The following is a 26,806-nucleotide window of genomic DNA, read 5'->3' on the forward strand; positions in this document are numbered from 1 at the left end:
CACCATCTTGGTCTTGTTTTGAAGTAGTGTTTTTTCCCTGATTTTTACCACCCTTCAAAACTGTGTCCACCGCGTAGTTTCGGGTGGATCTGCGCTTTCCCGCCTCGCGGTTGCGAAGCCGTTATTGGCCAAAGTGTGACCTCTCTTTAAAAGAATAAATTTGAGCTCTCCCCAAGTACAACGGTTTTTTTAAATTAAATGTGCATAGTTATTATGTCGCCTGCTATAGGCTGTCGATTAAATTATGGTATGCTAGAATTATTGCGCAAATCGTCGTCATACAATATTAAAAAAAAAAGAAAATGAATTTTATTTGGTTATAGCAGAATTTGATCTGCGCATGATGTTATTGAAGTGATCAAATTGAAAATCAAAGTGCTGAAGCCTGTAAAAATGAAGAAATAAATGGACAAACCGAGAAAGAAAGCTCGCCAAACTGACAGCTTAACTGTCGAACGTGCTCAAATAAAAAAACAACAACAAAAAAACAGGAAGAACTGAAAACAAAAAAGTGAAAGCCGTTTACAACTCCCTGTAACGCCGAATTGGAGTACAGCTCTTGAGGAGCAGGGAAGGGTGCTGAGGGGAGGGTAGACCCCTCCTCCTCCTCCTCCCCTCATTCTTTAATATGCTCCGGGGGGTCACATGACCTCGGGGGAGGGGGTCACATGACCTCGGGGGGGAGGGGTTGTCGCGTGACTTCGGGGGGAGGGGGGTCACGTGACCTGAAGAGGGGGGCCACGTGACCTTGGGGTGACCTTGGGGGTCACTTTGGGGGTCACGTGACCTCGAGGTTACCTTGGGAGGGGTCACGTGACCTCCGGGGGTAACGTGACCTTCGGGTGACTTTGGGGGGGTCACGTGACCTTGGGGGGACCTTGGTTACGCCGACGCCGCTCAAGCTGGAAACGAGCGCCTGAGAGCTGCGCTCTAATATTAACTCGCCAAACTGGTGGCTGAACTGATCGCACTGTCAATTGAGCTGGCGAAACTGCTAGCTGAACTGGTAGGCGGTTTGCGAAATTTTTGAAACTGGTAATCGAAATGAAGTCTTTTCCGGGACGGCGTCGGGCGTCTCGAGCTATGCTCGAAGTGTGATAGTTATGGTGTATTCGCACGGCGGAGTTTCTTCCCCAGGAGAAGAGTAAACGTCATCGAGTTTTGAGGTCACGTGCCCCACGTCATGGATGTTCGCTGATCCCCCGAGCTCGCGGTGTGCTCGCGGGACCCGAGGAGAATCTGCGACAGGTCTACAGAATATCCGCCGTTCCTTCGGTATCCGTCGGAGCAACCGGGCCCCCTCTTTTGTCCCCCTGCTTTTGGGGAGAGATAATGATCAATAGCTTTGAAGTGTGGGGTGCCTTTTCTTTGTTACTTTTGCTGCCTTTTTGTTCGACGAGCCCCCGAAAGTCGCCAGCAGGCTTGAAGTGTGGGATGTGTTTTGTTTATTATTTTTTCCCTGCCTTTTGTTCAATGAGCCCCGAAAGTCGCCAACAGGTTTGCGAAAAGAAAAGCTCCGGCGACTCAACTACATGCGACTCCGTCGTGCGAATACTCGCTTGGATATTCTGCACTGCCTCCTCCTTCTCGTGCCGTTTTCTTCTCTCAGCTCTATGACGTACCCGGCTTTCTCCGGGGATAAAGATCTCTCGTGCGAATACACCATTAGAAGAGCAACGGAGGTTCGCACTATTTGCGGAAGTGTCCGATTGGCGTCTGTAACAAATCATGCATAACCTACAAAAATAGAACTCCGTCCGTCCGTCCGTCCGTCCGTCCGTCCATCCATCCATCCATCTAATCCATCCAATCGAATCAATCAATCCATCCATCCTATCCATCCAATCAATCAATCCAATCCATTCAATCAATCCAATTAACCAATCAATCCAATCAGTGTTATTGCAAAGTTCTGGAAGAACCAAGGGCTTCTTGCCCCTGACTTCACTTCCGGTTAGACTCGAAATCGAAATCAACATTGTCGTCTGCTATCAGTGCCTTGCCGCCATGTTAGAGGCATTCGGCGTCTTACTGCGGCAGCAGTAGTGTCGTAGAGGCGTAGAGCCGTCTTTGTATAACCACATTTCAGAATATGTTCTTATCTTAGTCAATCGCAAAGAGATTCCTCACCTGGCACAAAGTGCAGTCCACAAACCCTTAGTGGTGGCACGAAGCTTTTCTGTCGAGATTATAAAGTTAATATATTAATCTAGAGCGAAAGGTCCCATGCATTTGCCCGCTTCGGAACGGCGGGGCATAGAAGCGGTCATCGGCGTTATATCGCTGAAGACGACTTTATATGCACGAAGAAGCAGCACATCACCTGTAAGGTCTGTACCTTGTTATTTTCTCTCTTACTTTCTAGAAAAAACACCAGAATCGCGCAATGACGAAGGAAATAAACTTGACAAGCGCTCGAGCAAATTCAACTTGTCGAGGCCAAACGAAGCCTAACCCTTCGTGTGCTTTCTTTTTCTGCTTTTTTTGCGTCGCTTTCTTTCTCGTTCTTTCTCTCGGGGCCGGAGATGTTATAGTTCCCATGATTTGCCGTGTTCTGCTCCCGTCTTTATGCGCCTGCTCGAGGTTCTACGGGCGTATCCGTCGGAAGCCATTATGATGATGATGATGATGATAACGCCGGAGAACCGATTGCTCGAGCGTCGCCTTGTCCTGGTTTATAATTATTCCCTGTACCCTAGAAAATCCAATACTGCTGGCCGTAGCTCCGTTGTCGTTGACTTTTACTTCTGGAACAATTCATTACGGCGCAACTGATTATTTAAACGTCGAGTGAACGGACAACCTACAGTGCGAACACGGTCCCAAAGTATACAAATGTAGGATAACAGCGACGATGGCCTCCAGCATATGCTTATAGGTTATAAATTTCAAGAAATGTTTCCTAGCTGTATTTACCAAAAGGGCAATGATTGCTGGATCGCCCTTTTCAGTTCTTAGGGTTAACTTCTGAGTAACAGCGGTAGCTTAAAGCGTCTAGGCCTAAAGGTGACGCGGCCCAGGTACCTTCATTCTTGACAGGAGCGTAGTATTTCCTGTTTTTGTTGACATTTAAACTAAATACTAACTTCAAGGGGGCGCTCACCTTGAAGCCTTAAGATTCCTACTGAGAAGGGCGTCTCTGTTTTTATTGATAACGCGTAGCACTAAGGGAAAGGGCACAAACTATGTGCTGCCCAGGATATGCCCGTAGCCACGCTTAAATAGCGGGAGAGCATGGAAGCATCGCGGTACATCCGAAAATATCCCTACCCTACGCTGCTATGCTGGTACGAGAAAATCCAGGTAAGAAAAAGACAAGTCCCGTTTTAACGCGGGTTACATGTACGGAAGCTTATACCCAATTCACACGGCAGCTCAAATGTACCTTTGGCTAAGGTCCCTTAGCTGGAGGTACCTGTAGTAAACGGCGTTCTTGATCACACGATAAATAAACGGTGCACTTTAAGTTGATGTCAATTGCATTCTTGCTAAACCGCCAGAGGAGCACGTGATAAACAATTATTCCTCAAAATCGATTTGACGCGCAATTTTTGATTATTCTGCGTGAAATATCACATTTCAAACCGAAATATTATTTGTGTTTGCTTTTGCGGCACTTCATTTTCTTTTTCTCTAAGTCTAAGGGCGCACCTAAGTGAGTCTCGCTTTAAAACGTCCGACCTGTCTGGCCACACTGGCCCTAAATCATCTGCGGTTACGAGTTACCATTGCTACATGGGCGACCTTTTCCGCTTAGCAGCTCCATTTTTCCGCAGTTCTCACAAAAGTAACTAAATAGTGCCCGGCACAAACGAACCCCGTCGGAGTCTCACGGTTACGTCAGTCACACCATCGAAAGAGATGAACGACGATGAAGATAAAAGTTCCTGGGCGGGAGAATTAGACCATTCGTCCACAACCTCGAAAAAGAGCTCGCAGTGGTCCATCGCGTTCGGGTTCGTAGCAGACATTGTTTTCCGCGTGCCGCCGCTGCTACCTGCTAGCAGGAGTATGCGTTCCTCATTAATGTATTTTTCCATCGCATTCGTGTCCACAATCATTTCATAAATCCCTACTTATATATATTCAGTTTGTTATAATGTATTAAACAAGATATATTTATATATCTGTGATTTTTATTTGGAGTTCGTGGGTTCGAGGCTATTCCCTGTAGCTGTAAAGGGAGCTCGGCCAACACCACCTAGACAGAAGGCCTCCGCATGGTTTCCTCTTCTTCTATGAAACGTCATCACAATCGGATCGCGCTCGGTCGGCTATTGGACCCGAGCCCGACCTTCGACGCGCTGATTGGCCACGAGCCGCAGCCGAACACTGACGCAGCACTCGTGCCCAATCTCTCGCCTCGATCGATCTGACTATGATGACGCGTGTTGAGGCCTTCTGTCTAGGTGGTGTTGGCTCGGCGAGCTCCGTTTAACACAGGACCTCCCTTAGCGAAAGGGACCTTTATGCGCCGTGTGATCACGTTCTCCAGCTCCCTTTACGACAGGTACCTGGGCTAAAGGTACCTTTACGGGTACCTTTGGGTATTAAACTCCGACTTTGTGTATATATAAATATATATATATATATATAATGAATCAAATTCATCTGCCAATATTCGATTATTTCCTCTCTGCCATACCCAGCCATACTAAAAAAAAAATACAGCTTGGTCTTTTAGCTAATTATATATATAAAAAAAGCTTTATTTGCTTTTCATTTCGCGTTTTGACGGTACGTAACTGCCGAACGGCGAACGAAGTGTAAGATAAAAAAGAAAAGCTAATTAACGCTCCGATTTGCTTTGAAGAGCACCGCCTTTTACTTGTGTTGAGCCCCGCCTAAATCTACGTCGATGGGGTTTTGAGTTAAATGCAAAATAAGTGTTGATTGTGCTACTGTATGTCTGTACCAGCAGGATGTTAGTCTGCCTCATTTGGCGACTTTGTCTCTCAGTTGTTGATGAGAAATTTTAGCCTGTGCGGTACAACCGCTAGACTGGGGGACTTTAACGTGCACCACGCAGTAGAGATACACAACTGCACGCCGGTACGATGTTCATCCAGATCGAAACGGGCAGGGGTGGGTTTGGAACCCAGGAACAGGCCCTGTGTTCTGCAGCGCGAGTTCTGGCTCCACGCGCTCCGAGTTGCGGTGCGCGAACACACTCGGCCACCGATTCTACCTAAATACAAAACAAATGCGCCTAGAAAGCATAACATAATAGAGAAGTTGTAAATAAAACTATATATCTCTGTTTTTAAATTATTTTTAGGGAAAGGTTCGAATTAAAACTTGGTATTAAAATTAATGTGATAAAAATGACAATTTAAATAATATTGAATTTTTATTCTACAAAGAACAAAGAGCGGGTTGGATAAAATCGCCTCTATTCTCCACCCTGGTATAGACGCCTTTCTAAAGTCACGTGCCGATTATTAGAAGTTAGAAAGCACCATAGAATGGCGGAACAACTGACATCGTGCAACCTGCAAGTCTTTCAATAAAATAGCGAATGTCGAAGCGCGGCCAACGCTAGGAGCCGATGAGCCGATCAAACATCGTTCAAAGTGCGACGTCACTGTACTCATCACATTCTTTTTCTTCGGGCGTGTTCTTGCCTTCTAATCGAACCAAATGCCTAAAGTGAGCTGTGAGGTTGCGGTTCTGGCCCCCATTGTGCAGGGATTCCACAGCTGCCAACAGAGGGCAGTCTTTCGAAATTTGTCGTTCACATATGAATATTGGTACATAGATATGTTCACTTGGGAATTGGTTAGTAATGTAAATACTCAATCCTTTAAAATGACCCTCAGAGAGAGGTTACTATTCTGTAACTCGACCTTATCTCCCTTCCTTACTTTATTAATGTTGAGTGAGTAAGGAAATGTTCTGTTTTCAGGTGGGGTACCTGTTGCCCTTGCAACTCGCCATTGGCTACAGGGGGAAGGGGGGAGGGGGGGGGGGGCAAGGAGGGATTGGGGCTAAATGTAAATATCAAGTCCGGCGGACTTGATGAACTCTTTAGTGAGTCTAAAATTGCTTTTTTTGTGCTCGGGGGTGCCGTGTGGAAGAACCCATTCCTCTAGGCAGGATGGTCTTTCTGTGGCGGTAGAGCATTCAGAGCTAGTTTCGGCTTGATATCACTTTTAGGACAATCCCAGATGGCGTGTTTGATGTCTGCCAATATTTGACAGTGATCGCACATGTCAGTTTCGGAATCGTCCCCGTTGTTGCTTTTGAGGAATTTATACTTCAAGGTCGGTTTCATGGCGGTTCCTGTGCGCAACCTTCGTAGGCATACACGCTCCCACCGACTGTGAGATGTCGATGGAAGTGGGTGTTCGTCTCGCCTGCGAAGATCGGCGCGTTTTGGGCTTCTTTCTGGTCGTTCTTGGGCTTTTATTTCAAATAGGCCGATGTCTTCTTTGATGACTTCATCTATGACGGGGTGCACTGAGCCTTGGCCGGGTGAGACTGCCTGTAGATTGTCCCGTGCGGCTTCATGTGCCTCGTCGTTTCCGTGGATACCTTGATGTCGGGGTATCCCATCGTATCTTGACGGTACGGTCTTCAGCCCGAGGTTGTCGGGCAGTAGCCTTGATGCTTTTAACCGTTTTGCTGCAGCTATCGTGTTGTTTTTTTGTTGTTTTTTTTTTAAATTCTCGTACGCCATCTTTAGAGTCCGTAAAGCCATAAATGTTGATTTTATGTTTTTATTGTTTTACACTCTCGACCGCCGTCCTGATGGCTTGGAGTTCAGCCTCCTTGACGCTGGTGGTATTACTGCACTTGACATCTTTCTTCTCTTTTACTACCTCCTCATTAAAACCTCAGTTGTGAATCAGCGCTCTTTCCTTCCTGTTGGCTCTTCCTTCTTTACCTTTTTTTGCACTGTTAAGGTCAACATGTCTCACCAACTCGCCCAGCAACTCATTTTGGTGTTGTTGAGGCACTGCGCCCTTTGTCGTGTATACAAATGACTTTCCTCTTTCGCTTTCCCCTGACGTCAGTTTACTCGCTTATGTATGCAGTAGTTATAGTTCAAAGAGCCATGGCGAAAAAAGGTGGCTTACTATATTTAGCTTGCAAAGTGATCTAGCCAAAATTACCGAGTGGGGTTTCAAAATAAAATGAACTTACGATTGGAGAAACAATAAACTCGACAAAGAAAACAAAACCACATCTTACAACTATGATTTTTTCAGCTTAATTCCAGACGCAACCGACACTACGAGATAATGGGACCAATCAAGCTGCTTCATAAGCGCAAGTCATTAGGTATTCTTGTTTTGATTGGTCTAGCGATGGTAGAACACATAGAAAGACATTGCGAAGACCATGATGGTGCCCTTTTGTCGCTGCCTGATTGGTCACATCAACTCGTCGCGTCGGCTTCGTCTGGACTAGAGCTGAAACGAATTATAGCAACGGACATTTACACCAACACAGCGTTTCCAAAGAAGCCCGCTTGGGCCACACCAGGTGTGGGCATTGCGCGTGCGCAGAAACGAAATTCGGGAGAAGTGAAGCATCTGCGCATGCGCAGTACTACCGACAGCAGCGCCACCGCAGTGGCGTGATGTCAGTGAGTTGAGTTGGTATATAGGAATTCCAAAAGCGAGCAACCCCCGAAAGGCGGGAAAATCGAGAAAAAGGAAAGTGAGTAAGGATAGAGAAGGGAGGGAAGAGACGATAAGATAAAATGCGAAGTCGGATCGAACGAACGTCACCTCTCATTTGAGAATTGCAACTTCAGTATTCGTCAGAAACAGTGAGAAAACGCTGTTGTTTGCCCTGTTCATGCCGAACCACTCTATGATCTCCCGGCCAAATGGGCCTCCTGCGCTGAAGTTTTGAATAAACTGTGGAGCGCTCATTTTAGGTAGTACAAGCTCATCTGATTTGGGCTCGCCCTACTTCTGTCGCCTGCGCTGAGCTTTTCTTTTTTTCTTTTTGTATAGTGCTGACGAACGGAAAAACACCACTGAACGTCGAAAATCGGCGAGATTGAACACCGCAAGACACTCGATAGTTCGATTCATGTTACCACCGCTAGGTTGTAACGCTGGGTGGTGACGTCAGAACAACTAGCGTTCCGATGGTTCTTTTTTACTTTTTTCCCGAACACGTGACGCAGCGTTTCTTGGCTCACGCTCTTATCGTCTTTAGAATTTTTTTTTTTTGTTTTCGTTTCTTTGTGCTTTTTTCGATATCACGTTCCGCACCAGAACAGGCACGCTTCTACATATATGGCAGTTTTAGACGCTCAAGATTGTACTACCCAAAACAAGTCCTAATATGCCTAAGGTCCCTCTATACTGAAAGGCAGCGACATCTCTTGAAGAATGCCGCCATGTCCTCTTATTGAACGAATGTAGTCCACCATTCGGAGTTCGCTGCGCGCGGATTTTGTTTTGGTTGTTTTCGCTTTTCGAGGCCCCGCGTCGCCATTTTCGCTCCGGTCGCCCGCCGCGCCAGCCTTAGCGGATAGTTTGGGTTTTCGGTCGTCCTGGTAAGATTCTTTTACAAAGAATATTTTGATTTCGTTATGCCGAGGAGAGGGTGAGGCTCCCAGCCGCGCCTTTACAGCAATAGGGATCAAATTTTAGTAGATCGTGTTTGTGCAACTTTTACGACACGCTGCGCGCGCCAAGGACGTGTATCATTAAAAAGGATAAATATTTTCATTATCTAGACTACAGAAATCTCCACTTAACATGAACTGACCACAAATGCTACAAGTGGAGGCTCCTTAAATTCGATCGCGCCTCAGCTGCGTGAACGCTCGGGCAACGGCACCCCGAGTCAAAGCTGCCCGCTCACGTTTGTAGCCTCTGGGCTCGGTCTATGTTAAGGTGAGACCAAGTACAGTTGATTGGAGGAGAGTGCTTTAGTTTTGAAAGAAAAAACCGCAATGTCTTGGTGCTTCAGTTGTGAAAGAAAAAACAGCAACCGCTTCGTGTTTACGTGTCACGTCTTGCCTCCCTTACGAAGCGACGAAAAAACCGAGCGTGTGATCTCCCTTCTTTGCGTATGGGGCACGCGTGCGCTAATGAAAAAAACACTGCCTTCAACTGTACCAGAGCCACTGTGCAACATACAAGAGTTCGCTGCTGCACGTAGACGGCAGGTTTGCTCGCGCAGGAGGGAAACAGTGACTCGCTCCGGTAGCATAGTAGCGTAGTCCGTGCTCGCATTGCGTGCCTCTTTTTGCCCTAGTTCGCGTTTTCCAGATCGTCAAGTCGATTCTGCTGATGTCTCGATAGTCTCTGTAGTCAATTACGTGTTAAACGGTTGAACTCGCCACGGAAATGCAATTGTGAAACACGAAGACTAACGAAAACAACCTTCCGCCCCATTGCATTTAGTCTCTGCTAGCTCGAAGCGATCCATGTGGCGCCACCGTCGACGCACGAAGGCGAGAGAAAAAAAAAGGGGGGGAGGAGGGAAGAGTCGCTACCGTTGGTATTGACGGCGTGCGCGAATTGGGGCGCTTCTCCAGCTATCATAATCATCGTTTGTGACGTCACGGGTAGGACAGACTGGGTCAGTACGCGCCGATTTTCGATCACTCGGCTCGTCAGCTCGCTTCGTGCACTATATGGGAAACGCGCGGCCAAGCCTGTTTCACGCGTTGTGTTCATTTGGTGAAGTGATATTTGTAGTAGGGCATTTTACCGAGCCTTGAAACCATGGTACGCGTAGTCGTGCTAACCAACACTTTTGGCGCTGAGGTGTCGATGCGCTCGAATGGTGGTGTGCTGTTCTCTACCATTCTGAAAAAATGCTGGATGATGAAAATAGGATATCCAGCACTTTATCCCGCTACATCACCTGCCAGGACGAATAGGGTGTCTTTTTTTATCATGATTCGGACAAAATCTGAGAAAGGAATATTTCATAAAATTTAAAATAGGAAAGCGAAATTCGAGAACCTCTCGCGTGTGTGGTGAGCACTTCGGTGACAGAGACTCAGTGTATCCTGTTGGTTCCAATGTTTTTCGTGAGTGCTGGGCTTTTATTAGTTCCAAGTTGATTCCTTTTTTTTTAAATTTTGTAACCAGTACACACACATTTTCTCAGAATAACTGACAGGAAGAAGTGGTGGCTGGCTTCCGGAGTCGTTTCAACTAAATCACTCGTTATTTACACGGTCGACGCCAAACGTGCGATACTTCCTAGCGATTGAAATCTTAATTATAGTAAGTCGGTGACACTTCAGCGTCTCAAAAGGTGAGGTGCACACCTGCTATAAATTATTACCGATTGTGTGTTTCATTTTGCGGACCCAAATGCGTATGGTGCGTTCGCTCGCTTCTCACCGAGCGACTTTAGGTTTGTAAACACTTCTTAGTAAAAAATAGATAGAACAAATTATTCAATCTCCTGAATTTGCCCGGCCACGACCAAAAATTTAAGAATGTATGAACATTTCTGGCTTTTCTTTCGAGCAGAATTTGCGACGCGAGAAACTTGGTTGCCACGAATTCGATTTGGGAGGAGCTAAGCATCAGTTGCTGACGAGCATTTGCTCGGCAGCAACTATCGAGTCACACTGGGATAGAAGCGTCGGTATCGGAAAGTTCAACGTGGCTAAAACTAGTGTGTGGCGTTTTGCAAACACAACTGTGCGCACGTGCACAGCTAAGACAGCACGCCATTTACTCTGGTGAATGCAAAACCTTTCTCTACACAGCAGCTTCCACAGATTTGAAGAAACAAGAATCAGAGGTTGTGAATAGCCCTGACGCACGCCGCGCAAGCTGTAATGTGAAACTCCAGGCTTGTTTTTGAACATTTTAAAGCTTTTTGTACTTTAAAAAGCAACTTCGAGGCGCTTTTATTCATTGGAAAGATCAGTCACAAAAACGTCATACACGCTCTTCTTTATTATATGAACAGTTTTAATCGGCATCGATATGAACTAATACAGCCACTACGCGCTTGCGTCGTCTGCTCGCATCCTACCGGCTCCTTCACAGGAAGGTGCACGCGAGGTGGCGCCACCAAAACATCTCGTCGGAGGGACCTTAAATATGCCCCTTTCGCTGCCCCTTCTGGGCAATGCAAGAGGCCTATCTGCTGTTTGAATTCCTATATGTCCGTTGCTAACTGAAAGATGTGGTTGTTTTGTCTTTGCCCTACATGTTTATTTCTCCTTTAATCTTGACCCGCACATACACGCTCTTCGTTCACCAAAATGAATTGTTCTTTTTTATTCAATCTCATCAACGTCATCACACTTCTTACTTTATTGTTAAACCCGATATTGAATTTGTTTCATAATACAAATATCTTGGCGGGCATCACCTCTCTTGTAATGCTCATATTAAATAACAACGGCAATTCTGATTCAAAGCATGGGCTGATTAAAAGACGTGGCGGGGAAAGAGGGGGGGGGGGAGTTTTTATTCTTCGTCAAGTCTCTGCAGATCAAATGCCGTTTTCTATTCGATGCCCTTCTCGTTTTATACAACTTGCTCGCCCTATTTCTTCAATTTTAATTTGCTGTTTGGGTAATTCCCACTCCGTACAGATTTAATCCCTCGATATGTTTCTCATGTTTTGTAATTTACATTGCACTATTGCAGTAAACTCACTATCTGCAAGGAGCTTCGCGTTCAACTTCCACAAATCCCACGAGAAACCCACGTGTTGCTTACGCTGCCCCACGTTACATGTTACCAAACTGTGATCACCGAAAGACACACAGCCGACTGCATAGTTGCTGCACATCGGTACTCTGTCGACTGAAATATTTTCTCTATCAAGCCTCGCAAGACTGTTCTCTTGATAGTGTGAGTATATTACTCGGTTTCCAGCCGATACACACCGCGCCACGTCCTCAAGGTTGGCATCTTTGATGATTTGAGCCAGCATTTCACTGGACCTATCTTTCCTGCATTATTTGTTTGAACGGTCTTCAGGTGTGTAAACACAAATAAAATCTCCTACTAGAAGTAGCAGTCAAAATCTCGTTAGATAGTGACAAACATTTTCGGAAAAACAAATTCGTTACCTTTCCACGGTCGGCGCGTAAATCCAAATTAGCTCTCACTTTAAACTGGAAAATAAAAAGTCGCAGAGAACGAACTGTCTTAATTAATTTGTTCTTCGATGACTCCTGACGCTCGATTTAAGAAGAGACAGCATCTCCCTGATTTGCTAACAGAATGGGTTACACAGGAGTTAGACTGCGACGTAAAAGGTTTCACCATGAGGTCGATGTGACTTTCACTTTCTTCTTTTGTTTCTTGTACTGCTAGCACATCCAGGTTATTCTCTGTAAGTAGGCAATTAAGCTGACACTGACTACGACGTGCCGAAAGGCCCCTGCCGTTTAGAGTTCCTACACGAAGGCTGCACGCGAGCTGTATCATTGCTTTGGTGTTGTCAGCCTCACCTCGTGGTGCTTACCTGTCGCTTTGTGACACCACAACATTAAGCAATCCTCCCTCGTTGTACAACGATGGAGACTGCTGCTCACTTGTATAGCGTCCCTCTTTCCTGACCTTCTGCCACGGCCTCTCCGGAATGTCGAGATCCTGTTCATCTCTGTTCCCTGTCGCCACGTCCAGCTGCCTCTTCACGTTCATAAAATCTAGGTCCATGTCCAGCTTACCGTTGTCGGTCGTTGCCATGGTATTGGTGACTCCCTCCACCTCTGTCGATGCCACCGGCGTAGGCGTGCCCATCGCCGGAACCTGTTCTGCCTTTCTGTTGTCCTCAGTTGTACCAGTAGGCGGCGAAGCCTTGGCAGCCACCTCTGCCACCTTGGCAGCGCCTGCGTCGAGTGCTGTTTCGTCCTTCTCCGGCACCTCTAGCGGTTTCGGTGACACCGTCGCAACCTCCTGTGCTTCTGTCTCGTCCATTACGATGTCCTGGCTTACATCTTGAACGCGGCTGACTACGGAACCTGTGTACGAGCGCACGCAATCTTGGTCCACGTGGCCAAAACCTCGACACTGCCCGCACCGTGGCACACGACGGTCTCGGCGTATGTGACCTGCCCTGTAACGTCGCAAGCAAATCGGTGCCCGCCCGAGCACGGCAACCAGGAGCGTACCTCCGTGGAGCCTCATCTAGTGAGGCAAGTTGTCCAGTGCCACCCCTTCTTCTTGTATTAGTCTGGCGATCTTTGTAGTCTACTTGACGTCTTCAAATCCGTCAACTCGACGCTTTTCTCTGGCAACCTCTTGAACAGTCCCAAACTCCTCCAAGGCCTTGCGGAGAGCGTCATTTGGGACGCCGAAGGGGACCCAGTGCACTTTGACCCGACGTCTTGCCTGTTGGTATCCACAGGAATGCACAGTTTTTCTTTCACTGTGACCCTGCCCAGTCTGAGTAGTCGTTCTTTTGCCGCAGCAGTTTATAAACTGCAGTGTCACACGTGGCCTACCTGGCACGCCCCGAGCCCTGCTAAGCCCTTGCGTAAGTCTTCCTTGTCCAGCGGTTCTTTGAAATCTGCAATCTGTAATGGCGTCGCAGTGACATCGCAGTGAAGGTAAACCTGGTTCTTTGCCTTGTCTCCCACCGGCAGAGTCAACAGCACAATTCTGTATGTAGTCAGCCGGGAGGCAAAAAGAACCATCACCACGGTCGGCAGCGACCGTTAGGACACCACATTCGGAGCGAGCCGTTTCGAACGTCCTCACTGCTCGGCTGCCATGCACGCGCCACTGAGCTTCGCTACCGCTTCGGAAACTGGTTGAAATCGTTGCCTATATGTGACGGCGGCAGCATCCATCTCCACGAGCCAGCCAGTCCGGTGTGAGCGCCGTTGGTAAGGGGTCTATCACCTACGCCCTACAAATAGGTTACCGGGCACCTGGGCGTCGCCATCTTGCTTCTGCTGTGGCATTCCTGAGGCTTACCCGCGGTTTCCAGACTGGCGCCCAAACAAAGAGTCTTCCATCCACGGTGGCTGAAGACTGGCTCTAGAAGCGGGGCTGCTCGCAAACGTCTACAATCAAGCGCAGGGAGATAATGCTCCGATTAAAACGCATTACCGAAAGTCAGCTTCAGACTGGCCGTAGTCTGCTTTGATTTGAAACCGTGCACTAGCACCAGTTGGACCTCTATGCGGAGTGCAAGATCGACTGCTTCTTGCACAGGGGTTGCGAAGATGTCAGAACATAAAACTTTCATTGGCTGATTAAAAAAAAAAATTGTGGGTAGACCCTAAGGCATTTATGACTGAGGTCTGCCCGCTATCATTTGAATCAGAGCTCGGCGTCATTCTGACGTCACGGCAACTCCTGCGCAAGAAGCAGACGATTTGCTCTCCGCATATCGTATAGAAACGGGCACAACGAATATCACCTACACTCCTTTTCACCTGAAGAAAAAAGGAAGTTCTGCGCATTATTCTTACGACGCGCGAAGGAGTTCTTATAGCATTTGGTTGTCTGAGCAAGGAGCGATGCCTTCGGCGTTCGAAACGTTTACGGCTTGATAAGAGCCGGACTTTTTTTTTTACTAAGCTTCTTGAGGTGAACACGAGTATTGGGGAAGAGACCAGAGCGTGGAGTCCCAAGCGGCTAACTTTAGAACTACACGGATGAGGACAATAAATAACAATGACTCAGTGCCCGGCTAACATAACCAAACGCCGCGTCAGCATTCGGCTGGAGATCGTGTGTTCCGGTCGCCCGAGGGGAAGGAGGGGCTCTTTTGTTACCACTCCGGCCTGCATGAACACTGCAGCATGCACGGTCCTCAGCTAAGCACAAAAGCCGAAGTGGGTCAAGCTCGCGTCCTCTGACGACTGCTTTCGGGAGAGATCCGGCACTAAACTAAACATCCCGTCGTGTCTTATTAGTCTTTAATACGCTACACTGTGCCCCGCGCTTTATTGAAGAAGGTGACGTAAACATGACGTGGAAATGCCCACACCGCCTGTGGGCATGCCTACAGGCCTTGTGTTGGGTAAACACCGAGGTGTGGGGATAACAAACGGGTTTCTCGCCAATAGAAGACGAGGCCTGCTCATGACGTCATCGTTTGTTGATCTCCAACTCTCCCCAAGCGACAAACGCACTCTCGATGAGAGCTGCCGCAGTGTGGTAGACGCGTCCTTCGTTACGTCACCTCGTGTTAGCGTCGCGTTTGCTGTGAGTCGTTGCTTGCGAAACACGCTGTCGACGATACTGACGCAGGCTATGCGGTACTGCTTTGATGACGCCTGGGAGAGAGCTGCGCAGGCCTTATCTTCTAAGTGGCGTTGACAGAACGCATTCGGCCGCTCTCAGACGCAAATGTGTGAACGTATACTCTTTCGAACCCAGGCATATACCTTTCGTCGCTATGGGGCGTTCGACCACCACTTCTGCTGCTGCTCTTCATATTTATTCTGAGGATTCCAAACGCAGGTCAGTGGTGTCTTTCGATGAACTTTTCTTCCATGAATGAGGTGTACAATATTTGTTTGCTCCGCCGACTATACTCGTTTAAAAATTGAAATTTTATGTTGTGCGAATTATAATATTAATACTATTTTTTATTTCAAGATCTTTCATTATAACGAGACTTGAGGAATTTCGTCAATGACAGATTGTGCTAATGATAATTTCTATGTGATACAAGCTAGAATTATAAAGCACGCATTTTGTAATGTACAATCTAAAAAGAATTGGGTCGTAAAATAACTCTGAGGGGTTCTTCGACTTGTCCGTAATTTGCACCCTAAGAAGTTATTTTACGTACCCACTTCAGGGTTCTTAGTAGAGAACCTATGCTGAGCGCAAGCTCGGATTGGCTCCGATTGGAAGGACATCGGGTAGATCTCAAAGAGCCACAATTCACGTCTGAGTGATTTGTTGAACTGCGGTGAATTCCGGCAAAATTTTGGTATTCACTGATTTGCCTCAAAATTGGCTCAACAACATTCATAAACACACCTGAACTTGTAAACGCACAGAAATAGTCAGTAAATATTTGTTTGGCGAAGTCATTGAAGTTTCAATCTTGATTTGAAAGGCTGAAGGCTCTACTGGCAACTCTAAAAGCATTCCAACGTTCCAGTAAGGATGGGAATTCGAACGTCGACCCCTTTATTGCTGATGATACTGTTGAGTGAGGACATCGAAATATATTAGTTTTACTCTTTTTCTAAATTGCAGTTTTTTTCCAGATAGATTATTAAGAATAATATGTTTTATTTTTTCCGGCGAGTGTTTCTCGCGTATCCACAATAAATATAATAAAATAACGTCAATATAATTAAAAACGCAATTTTTTTACCTTGCTGTTATATTGTTTTGCGGATGACAGTGAATTGCGGATGAAACGAGCTCGTATTGTGTGTGCTGTTTTGTTTTCTGCTGACGCAAAAAGTTTCATTTTGAATGCCTTTTTTTCCCCCAGAGATGTGTCAAAGCCACACACCACCGGTACCTACAAAGCCCCCCTCAGGTATATGACTTTTGACACCAGCTTCATGAGATACGCAACTAAACGACCGCAGATGTGTACGGGACTTAAAATAATTAGAAACTATAGAGTGTTTTCGTTTTCCCTTAAACCTTGTTTAGTTGGTGTTCCTAATATTTGAGACATACACGATTGTTTTGTGTTTACAAATACGAGCCGTTTCTTGTCTCCGAGAGACCTCCGATCTCTCCGTTCCGGCAGACCTTCCCCGAGCATATGTTGATGTTAGGAAGCATGGTGGAAGGTGCAAAAAACAACGGACGCATGGAGGAAGACACTCACACAGACCTTCCTTCTGTCTGTTGTTTCTTGCGCGTTACACCATGCTTCCTAAAATTCACCAACTAGCTCAATTGCAAGTTCTATATTTGTTTATGCCACGATTGGTACGACGCTAAAGTGCCATATAAATGACGAAGTTCAAAGTTTAGGAACGTCCTTCTGCTATTCTGCTATTCAACATACAAAAGATGACCACTCGTGTTAGGGGAGTATTCACAAATGTTAAAGAAATCTGTCGTTACACGATCCTTTTGCAAAGCAGCTGTTTCGTGGTAGTTCCAAGTAGCCGAGCTGTGGTGGAGATTGTCTGTCCTTTCATGTGACCGGAAGTTGGTAGGGACGCCAAATGTAACAGCATCCCCTAGCGAAAAGAGCCTCTAAAAACAAATGAGAAAACGGAGCAAAGTGAGCTTTCCTAACTCGGGGCATACTTGTGTAGCAATTCATTTTCAGTAATTGAATGACTGCTCTAAACAATTTTGTAATTTGTAATCTCAAAACAACTCTTTTTGACCAAAAGTAATTGGAGCTGTAATTTAATTACTTTAATGCTCGGTAATTTGAGAATTCGAATTACGATTGCAACTAGTTAATCCGTGATTCTGTCACGATGAAGCCTATGTTCTTCGGAGGGACTGACAATGTGGTGAAGAGCCGCTTTCTCATTGCCCTCTTTGCCAGCTCGTGGGTTTTTTAAAAACGGCCAACCTGCACCAGTGTGTCAGCCTTAGGTCTAGAACTGAGCAATACGCCGACGTAACGATCCATGAAGGTTGACCCAAAACATGCCCCTCGGGTGCAATATATTTCTTTTTGTCAAGATAAAGAGAAATTAAAAAGAATAAAAATAATTTGGATGGTAATGTAAGGATAATAAAGTTTCAGAACCGTTATCTCAATCAAAAGTTATGAGGGATTTTCTGAAACTTTATATCGGGGAATGCGCACCTGTTTTCGCCCGTTTTCGGTGACTGGCACCGTTTAGCTCCAGGTATTCGAGAGCTCTGTCGGCCTCCATTTTTCCGGTAAAAAAAAATCACTTGTAACTTATGAATGCAAAACCACATGCCAAAATTTCAGGTTTGTTAGTCCTGAAACTTTGGCATGTGGTTGGGACCTTTAGCGCCACATCTAATTTATTTTGCGGTGAAAAAAAAATCTTGTAAATTTTTTAGAACATCTATTGTACATTGAATACCTTACCAAGACTCTTGTCATCTTTAGAATAATAGAAGAGTTTGAACTTCCATTCGGTTTTTCCTGTGCGTAGAATACTAGGAATAGCACATTTTATTTGAAATTCTACAATAAAAAGGAACCTACAATTCAAAAAGTGTTGAAAAAAAAACAGGAAAAAAACCTGGCCTACATCACATTTAGACGAGTAATGAAGAGATGAAATAAAGGTGCAACACGTGACGAATGTCGAATGACGTATAATTTATCCGCAGTCAACACATCAAATATTGTACTACACGGCATTGAACTCTGGTATACATTTGAACGTAAACCATTTGCAAGGTATATGCAGTACCTTCTAAAAGTAATGTGTCATCGTAATGAATAGCATTTTGGGAGGTATAAATTTCAATAATTAACTAGTAGAAAAAACAGCTGTAATTGTAATTAAATTACATTTCCGAAGAAATTTTCACCCAGATATGATCTATGGGCACTACAAGTTGTTAAGAGTTTCCTCGGCGGCTCATGACAAAGATTTATATCACAGCCACACGCCTCGGTTCGCTGTACTGCGGATATTATAAGAGCTCTGCGATTGCACTTCCAGCTATTGTGAAACGATGAAGTCAAAAGAGCTTTTCCGATGGAAAAAAATAGGAACAGAATGGTACGAGCTATGGGTGGAAGCACATATGAGAAAAAACTAACCGAAAATCGCACGAAATTCAGCACACATTTCTTCACCATTTTCAGGAGGTACTAACAGACACACGTTAAAATCACATTTGTGCGCAAAAAAAAAAAACGATTTAAGGGAGCAGATATTTTCATTGGCCTTGATGATGGCCTTCCAGACAACAGTATTTCTCCTCCGTTGTCGGAATCCAACATTTTGAAGTTCGTACTTTGGCTGTAACAGCTCGGGGCGATTTTAAGCCTGTTTGAAATTTCGCGCGTTTATCGGTTGGCGTCTTGCAGATGTGGTGTAGCCTTCAATGGTCAAATACATGGGCGAAAAAAAATCCGATAAACTTCCACACAATTTCTTGAAAATAAAAACGGGATTTTTATTTTGCAAAAATTACGGATTTCTTTTTAAGAAAAATCATGCTCGCTACTTGCGCGCAGGAAATAACCTCGTTTCTTGAAAATCGTTTGAAAGGGACGTCGTTTGCGTCTTTCAAATTCTGTACGTTCTTCGCCAGGAATATTTCGCACTTGCGTTCGAGTTTTTATTCTCGACAATTCACAGCGGAAATCTACTTTCTGGCGCTTTACGTTCCTGTACTATAATATACCTTACTTTTGTCCTACTATAGTTACTGACATGATAAGAATGGCAAGGCGTCTCTTATCGTCTCTTCTACCCGGCCTCCAACACCCTCTCGTTGCCTTCCAGCGTGCATTGGTTGCGCGAGCACTGTCGAATCTCACGAGCCTCCTAAGGGTTATCGAAGCCGAGAAGCTCGTGTTCGAGGCGGGACAACAACTGAAATGCGTCCCTGCCGTTCTCATTTTATAAGGGACGACATCCAATATGCAGATAATAAAATTATGACCCATAATTATTTTCATGGTAGTCTTGGCAAATGACTCGACATTCTCAAAAAACGTGGAGCGCGAGTTCGCCTGCTTCTTGCGCAGGGGTTCCCATGACGTCAAAACGCGGAATTCTGACAGGCTCCGATTGACGGATAGTAGATAGACCTCAAGGCAGACAACATTTAGGTCTACCCACTATTCTTTATTCAGAGCCAATCAGAACTCAGAGTTCTGACGTCGCCGCAACCCCTACACAAGGAGCAGAGGAACTTGTGCTCTGTGTAGTATTTCATCGGTACCGACCAAGTTAACAATTACTTCATGTTTCTATGCAGTTCCCTCGCAGACACGTCACGTTAACTTATATCTCCTGTCGGACTACTCGCACTGCCAGCTGTTTAGGAATATTGGAGATCAGCATCTTTACATGAAGGTTCTGACAAACGGAGTAAGTAGGAAAAGCATTCGTCCCGTGGCTTTTTCTTATCTTTGTAAATGGCCTGCCAACTATATACGTTGGTCCCACGCTGCCCCCCCCCCCCCCCCCCCCCCCCCCCGTGTGACCTACGTGGTTTCAAAGGGGCAGGCCCAAGGCCACATTGTCCGCGTGAGACCCACCTGTGCTGCTACCTGGACCACTATTGAGCGGCGATTGTCAGAGACAGCCCAAAGCCAAGGACACGTTGCCAATACACCGCGCAAAGCACGATCTTCAGACACTTTCTGAGGCGCCTGTCTTACTTGTATGTCACATTGTATGTCACACAAACATTCTTCAAACGAGCATAAGGCATGTCTACGGATAATTCTCTCATAAATGCCCGCAGAGAACTCCGCGCCCTTTGTGTGATGTATATGGGCAGCGTGACAGCGGCCGCAAAAACGCAGGGCGCGTCGAGTCTCTCATTATCGCCTCGCAGCCAATCAGGTTGCGGCACTAGACGCCCAAGAACCAATCACAAAGGAAGAAGCGTAAAAACAATAATTCATTTATATATATTTTTTTTCAGTCTCGACATGACTAGTCCCTCGCTGGATGATATCATTCACGTGTTTCGTGTTTGCATATTTCTGCAGGTGAGAGCAACCTTCAGCGGACTGCCACACGAGCTGGGACTCAATGTCAGGCTCGTTGGAATCGACTGCCTAAACGTAAGATATCATTTTTTTCGCTCGTGCATCAGACGGAGTGGATTATATGCGCGTGAAATATTCTACAGGCTCCGAAATACCCGAGCTTATGGCGCACCGTGATGCACTCGGCGATCGGCAGCATACTTTCCGAATGTTGCCGCATCAGTATTATGGGGGCGTTTTTTACGAAACGCCATTTCCCCCTTAGTTTGCGTGCAGACTATTCGTTCTTGAGCACCGTTTCGGGTGTCGATGAAGCGTGTAAGCATGGCCAGTGGCACCGACCAACGACAGAACTCAACTCAATAAGTACGAGCAGTGATGTATTTGGATCGCTTGAACTCATGCTTTCTATTCTTTTTCTCTCGTTTTTGTATTCGCACTTGCGACTTTCACTGGAGTCAGTTCAGCCGCCGACGGCCGGCATCTTGAGAGCCGATCTGAATAGGCGGTAGACCTGAATAAACCTGAATATTGACGTTGGCGAGCATTGTAGTTTCGAGTGCGTATTTCTCTTATTTTGCTGCATGGAGTCGGGACGCACACAAAGAGCATATTGAAGTACGCTCATTGGTCTCCAAGGCGAAGTATCCGAGCGAAGTTGGCCGCCATTGCAGGATTTCATTGTATAACCTACGCAAGACATACGATCATATATCGCCTCGTGAATTGGGGTTTGTTCTTACGTTTTGTCGTAAGCACGTTCTGTAGCAAAAACAAAATATACTTAGCGAACAGATTCTGTTGCTGCGCGTTAAATCGCACGACCGAAGGAAAGCAGGGCGAAGAAAATACTTCGCCCCGTTACATGATCTTTGTCTCTCTACGTCAAAATTGAGTGATGACAGGGCTCCAATTGGTTCCGCTGGGATCTAATAGGCTGCAGAGGCGGTTTTCACGACTGACATTGGCCGTAGATGGAGAGTTTTTTTTTTTTTTTTGTGGTTGACTGAAAGTTGTGCTTAAAAGCAAGGAAGTTGCGTTTTAGATCTGTGTCTGTGTTCAAGGTTTTTCCGCGATCTCGTGTTTTCAGCTCTTGTCAAATTTTCTCCGATATTTCTAACTTCAGCGTCGCTTTAAAGTAATTTGCATGTGATCTTTTAGTAAGCCATGAAAGTAACTGTCGTGTATCGCGCTTGCTGTGCACTCAGTGTCTACCCTTTTCGTATATCATTAGGCAGTCTCACCATAGCGTTGCCGTACAGAGCGGCATTAGAGGGTTTGCGTAAATATTTTTCCCTACCCCGCTGCGCTCTCCCAGATATCTTTATACTGAGAGAGTTTGGCGCTCCCTTGAAGATGCCGACAGTCCAGTACCCACAGCTGGAAGTCGGGCAACCAGTAGGTGGCGCCTTGACTCCGCCACTTGGTGTTATCGAGTGTCGAACCTGTACTCTGGATTAGGTACGCCAGGTATGCGGTGACCCGCCATTGTAATAAAAGTTTTAGAGCGCAGCTCTTAGGCGCCCGTTTCCGGCTGAAGCGGCGTCGCCGTCATCGTAACCGCGCGGTGCATTATGGGTAAATTTTCCCGCTAAATCTAGCGAAAAAAGTTTCCCGTTAAATTTAGCGGAAAAAATTTCCCGGCTAGATCTAGCGGAAACATTTCCCCACTAAATCTAGCGGAAAAATTTCCCCGCTATATCTAGGGAAACAATTCCCCCGCTAAATCTAGCGGGAAAATTTCCCCGCTAAATCTAGCGGAAAAATTTCCCCGCTAAATTTAGCGGGAAAATTTCCCTGCTAAATTTAGTGGAAAAATTTCCCCGCTAAATCTAGCGGAAAAAAATTTCCCCGCTAAATCTAGCGGAAGAAATTTCCCCCGCTAAATCTAGCGGAAAAATTTCCCCGCTAAATCTAGCGGGGAAATTTTGGTCACGTGACCGGGGGTTCACGTGTCCTGGGGAGTCACATGACCCCTCCCCCTAGGTCACGTGACCCCCTCCCGAGGTCACGTGGCCTCGGAAGGGGGTCACGTGACTTTTTCCCTTATGTCACGTGACCCCCCCCCCCTTCCCAGAACACGTGGCCCTCAGTACCCTTCCCTCCTCCTCCTCAAGAGCTGCGCTCCAATTCGGCGTTACACGGAGTTGTAAACGGCTTTCACTTTTTTTCTGCACACGTAATCGGCAGCTCAAACTTACATTTCTGCTGCGCTCTCTTAAAATTATATGTGCTTAAACCTATTCCTCTTTTGTGCAAAGTTAGTATTCAATACTTTGAATATTGTGTTTCAAACATTACCACCGCTAAAATTCAGTGCCGCGACGGGCGCCTTCTGGGAGAGGCACTGCGAATCTGTGCGCTCAATTGCCAGATTTCTTTTTTGTGTGAGAAAGCATAATTTTTTATAGAACCAAAAGAAATAAAGCTTATTTGTCAACTCTGTTTTTGGAGATCAATAAAAGATGGGCAGTGCTTAAATATAGTGATCAATTCAGGCATAACCAAAACTCAGAGTACAAGAAATTTTGTTTATAAAGCAACTGCTAACCCCGCATTTGGACTAACGCACACAGAGTAGAGTGGCTGAAAAGAAAATCCTCCATTTTGTGTTAACGTAAAGTCCGCTTGTTCTAGCTGACGACAGGCTCCACCCATCGGCCAAACTCTCGCAGTATATAGGACTCTGCGCTCCCCGCAACGAAGACGACGCTAGTGCGCATGCGCGCCGCGGACCTTGACTGCAGAGTTAAAGGGATACTACAACGATATTTTTTGCGCTAATTTTTAGTCTATATGTGTTCAAAGGAGCAGTATCACATCGAACATACCTATATCTTGTTAAAAAGTCTCGAAAAGGAATTTTAAAACGAATTAAACGATTAGCAAAGAGCACCTGGTGGATGTCGCTAACGCCTCGCTTGTAATGCCCGTCTAGGAACCTTGACAGCTAGTGACGGTGAGTGTCTGGCCTCCGGCCACGACGAGAGAAGGGGGGAAGGAGGAACTCCTCTCTTCCCGAGAATGCCTTTTGTGTGTCGCAGAAGTCGCTATCGTCCCCCTACAAGATTATAGAAGATTAAACCCGTCCCTCAAAATTCGTACAAAAGCAGCCGCTTCGGTGGCTGGAACGACTAGGCCATCCTCTCGACGTCAGCCTCGCCGTAGCTTTGCTCGTCCCGAGACGACCTACGTCACGACTACGTTGAATGTCACGTGGTCTTCGCTGGGCCTTCTCCGAGCGTTTGCCAGAGTGGGGGGTTTATAACGAAAAATACAGCCACCAGGCTCAAAATACAAACGTGCGATTGTCATTTACGGATATTGTGGATCATATTCAACCTATTTTTGAACGCGACGGGAATATTTCAAATTTCGTTGAAGTATCCCTTTAAGGATCTCGTAGCGGGTTGCGGAGAGCATTGCGGGACGGAAGAAACGATCTACAAAAACTCCCTATTGCTACCGAAGTTGGTGCTGCACCTGCGATACACGCTCTTCAGCGTACTTTCAGCGTCCCTGCCGAACACGTGCGGTTGTGCAGTACAAGCACAGTTCAGGGTCATATGCTCGCGCTTGTAGCATAGGCTGCGTCTGGACTTAAAGGAGCTGTGCAACGATATTCAATCGGAATGTTTTTCTCTCTACACGAGCTTACTGGCACAACTGGGACTCAAGGATACCCACACGCAACGCCATTGGCCAAGAAACTCCTTTGTTGCGGAGTAATTTTAAGAACAAAAGCGAACATTTTCATTCAATATCTCCTTTGCAAATTTTGATGACGTAACGTGGGTATCGCAGTGCACCCCAAGTGACGATATTTGAATGCAGTTCATAGATTGGACCCGAGCATTGCGTGGGCACTAGACTTGGGCTCGTGACAATTGCTAGCTCGAGAAGCATTTGGGTTGTGACCCGTGTCCAATCGCTGCAACGACGACAACAGCCGAGCCATAACAATGTCTGGAACTGCGCTTTGCCAACCCCAGCTCGTGGCTATGATCAACACTGGCGGCATATAATCGGCTCCAGATCACGTGGCCGCTTGTTCTGGCTGCGAGTTGAGGGGGTGAACGCTGCTCGTTTTTCTTAAATATTTTTCTGGGACTTTTATTGCGTGGGGTGAAAAACGAACGCGTGTTTCTTAGGTCATTAACGTTAGGGATCCGTTTTAAGCGGTATTTGTGCACAATACAAAAATTGTTGCATAGCTTCTTTAAGCTGAAACGAAGTGTAGAGAGTTTTAGTAGACCCTCTGAGCAGAACGTGCGCTACAGCTTTGCGTTGTTAGCGGGAGCTCGTGCCGGCGCTTTGGAGCATGGATTAAGCCTAGTTGAGCACGCTCTCGCTAGGCTCGCAATCCTCAGTGCACGGTCTACTAAAAAGTTATATTGTATCACCCGTGCGTAAATACATGTTAAAACTCCAAAATAAAAAAAAAATAAAAAATTGTGACAACGTGGCATTTTTCAGATTTCCGAACAAGCCAAGATGTATAAAACCAGCCTCCGGGACGGCAAGTTGGATGAGAATAGTGCTTGGTTCGGTTTAATGTTTTTTGCATCACAAAACGCGAAGCGGTTTGAAAATGCTACGATCATCGTAATGTTAACGCAGTAAGTAAGAGAAGCAGTTGTCATGACCCTGGCTGTCGCTTGATCTAAACTGAAAACGTACTATTTGTTACAGGTACGCCTTCCAGGATGTAACTAAAACTGGTGACGGATTTTAGTTACTTATTCACCTATTATTATATAAACTTGTAGATGATGAAAGTAATAGTAAAAGAAGGCAGTGAGACTCTTAGAACTATCTTTAAAAAAAAAAAAAAAAAGCTGAACGTCCTGGGATTTACTATGAGGCTTGCAGATAATTGTGATCATGCATGGAATGTAGCTGGACGCACTTGGAATGAGTCCGACGTGTTTCGGCACTAAATGCTATGGCGCTTGGAACACGTCCTCCGACCTGTTGTGTTTACCGCGTCAAAGAAAGCGGTCCCTAGATTTCGCCTGATGAGTGATGACGTCATAGAACTATCATGCTGTCGCCGGTCGCGATCCTGGCGGCGTCCCAGCAATGGTGCTAGATGTTGCAGACGCCTGTTCTGCTGCGGGTCGCTCTCCAGCTGGACAGTCCACGGAAGATTCGACGGCCAGTAGTTGGCACGCCACGACGACAGCCACACTCGCCTTCACTTATAATACTTGCCGGAACTTCTACACCCCGCCGCTGGGATCGCAACATCCGAAAGCGTGACAATCCGACTTCTGCAACGTCATTTGTTGGCACTTTGGGACCTTAATAACACACCAGTCAGAAGACGCGTTTCAGGCACCGCGGCCCCTCCCCGGGGAACCTGCTGTCCGAACGTTCTACGGGGTATACAGGCAACATCTTCTGAATAACAAGGCCTATTGTGCTTGAGTTTTTACGTTAGCTGCTCGAGGCCATTGCGGCGGGACGCAGGTTGAACACGAGTGCTGCGGCAACATGCGGCAGGCACTCGTGTTCATAAAGACTGCACAGGAGTTCCAGATAAACGCTGAGGCAGCACTCGTGTGTAATTTGCGCCCAGCGACGGCCTCAAGCACGTGACGCCGAACATCAGCACGCAGCAATGCTGGGTTGAGCATGACAGCACACGTGAGCCATCCCTCTGACTTCTTTTGCGTACCCTCTTACGCGCGAGAGATACGTTTCCATGGTGTTATTTCGGAAAGGGAGAGGGAGATAGAGAGAAGGAGAAAGAGAGATTAAACTTTATTCGTTAGAGCCTTTCGTCCAAGACATCCTCTTCCCCGAGAACTTTGCTTATAAGATCCGTCAGTGCAGCCCATGCGGCGTACTCTGTGGACCACCGGAGGGCGATCCACTCCTCCCATTTAGATGATCTAAGCGGTTGTGCTAAGCGTTTGAGGTATTTTACAAAACTTGAAAGTATAAAACAGAGGGGACGAGCACGGGAACAGGACATCTTTCAGAACGTTGAGACCCTTGGGGGGGGGGGGGGGGGGGGGGGGGGCGGTTTTATCGTTGTGCCATTCTATGTTGTTGCTAAATGAAAGATGTCCTGTTCCCGTCCTCGTCCCCTCTGTTTTATACTTTCAAGTTTTGTATCTATTAACCAACACGCTCGTTTTTAATTGTAACGGAGGTATTTTAGTTTCGTGTCCTTTGTTGCTGGGCATTTCCAGAAGGCGCGCTTGTTGTTTTGATATGCACCGTATTTTGTGCATTTAGATGCCCTTGTAAACCATTTATGTAATGCTTGTAGTGCTCT

The 26,806-nt window shown here is 46.3% G+C and overlaps 1 protein-coding gene across 1 annotated transcript in view; it reads left to right on the forward strand.

Moving 5' to 3' along the window:
• Positions 1 to 26,806, forward strand: part of LOC115311285 — a 57,448-nt gene that overhangs the window by 8,854 nt on the left and 21,788 nt on the right. The window contains exons 2-8 of the mRNA XM_042293734.1: positions 3,226 to 3,303; positions 15,294 to 15,377; positions 16,372 to 16,419; positions 19,779 to 19,891; positions 20,521 to 20,595; positions 24,997 to 25,139; positions 25,213 to 25,241. Coding sequence (XP_042149668.1) covers positions 3,226 to 3,303; positions 15,294 to 15,377; positions 16,372 to 16,419; positions 19,779 to 19,891; positions 20,521 to 20,595; positions 24,997 to 25,139; positions 25,213 to 25,241 — 570 coding nt within the window. The remainder of the gene's footprint in view (positions 1 to 3,225; positions 3,304 to 15,293; positions 15,378 to 16,371; positions 16,420 to 19,778; positions 19,892 to 20,520; positions 20,596 to 24,996; positions 25,140 to 25,212; positions 25,242 to 26,806) is intronic.

This window comes from Ixodes scapularis, unplaced genomic scaffold, assembly GCF_016920785.2.
Source record: "Ixodes scapularis isolate PalLabHiFi unplaced genomic scaffold, ASM1692078v2 PGA_scaffold4__175_contigs__length_147842914, whole genome shotgun sequence".
NCBI classification, from domain to species: domain Eukaryota; kingdom Metazoa; phylum Arthropoda; class Arachnida; order Ixodida; family Ixodidae; genus Ixodes; species Ixodes scapularis.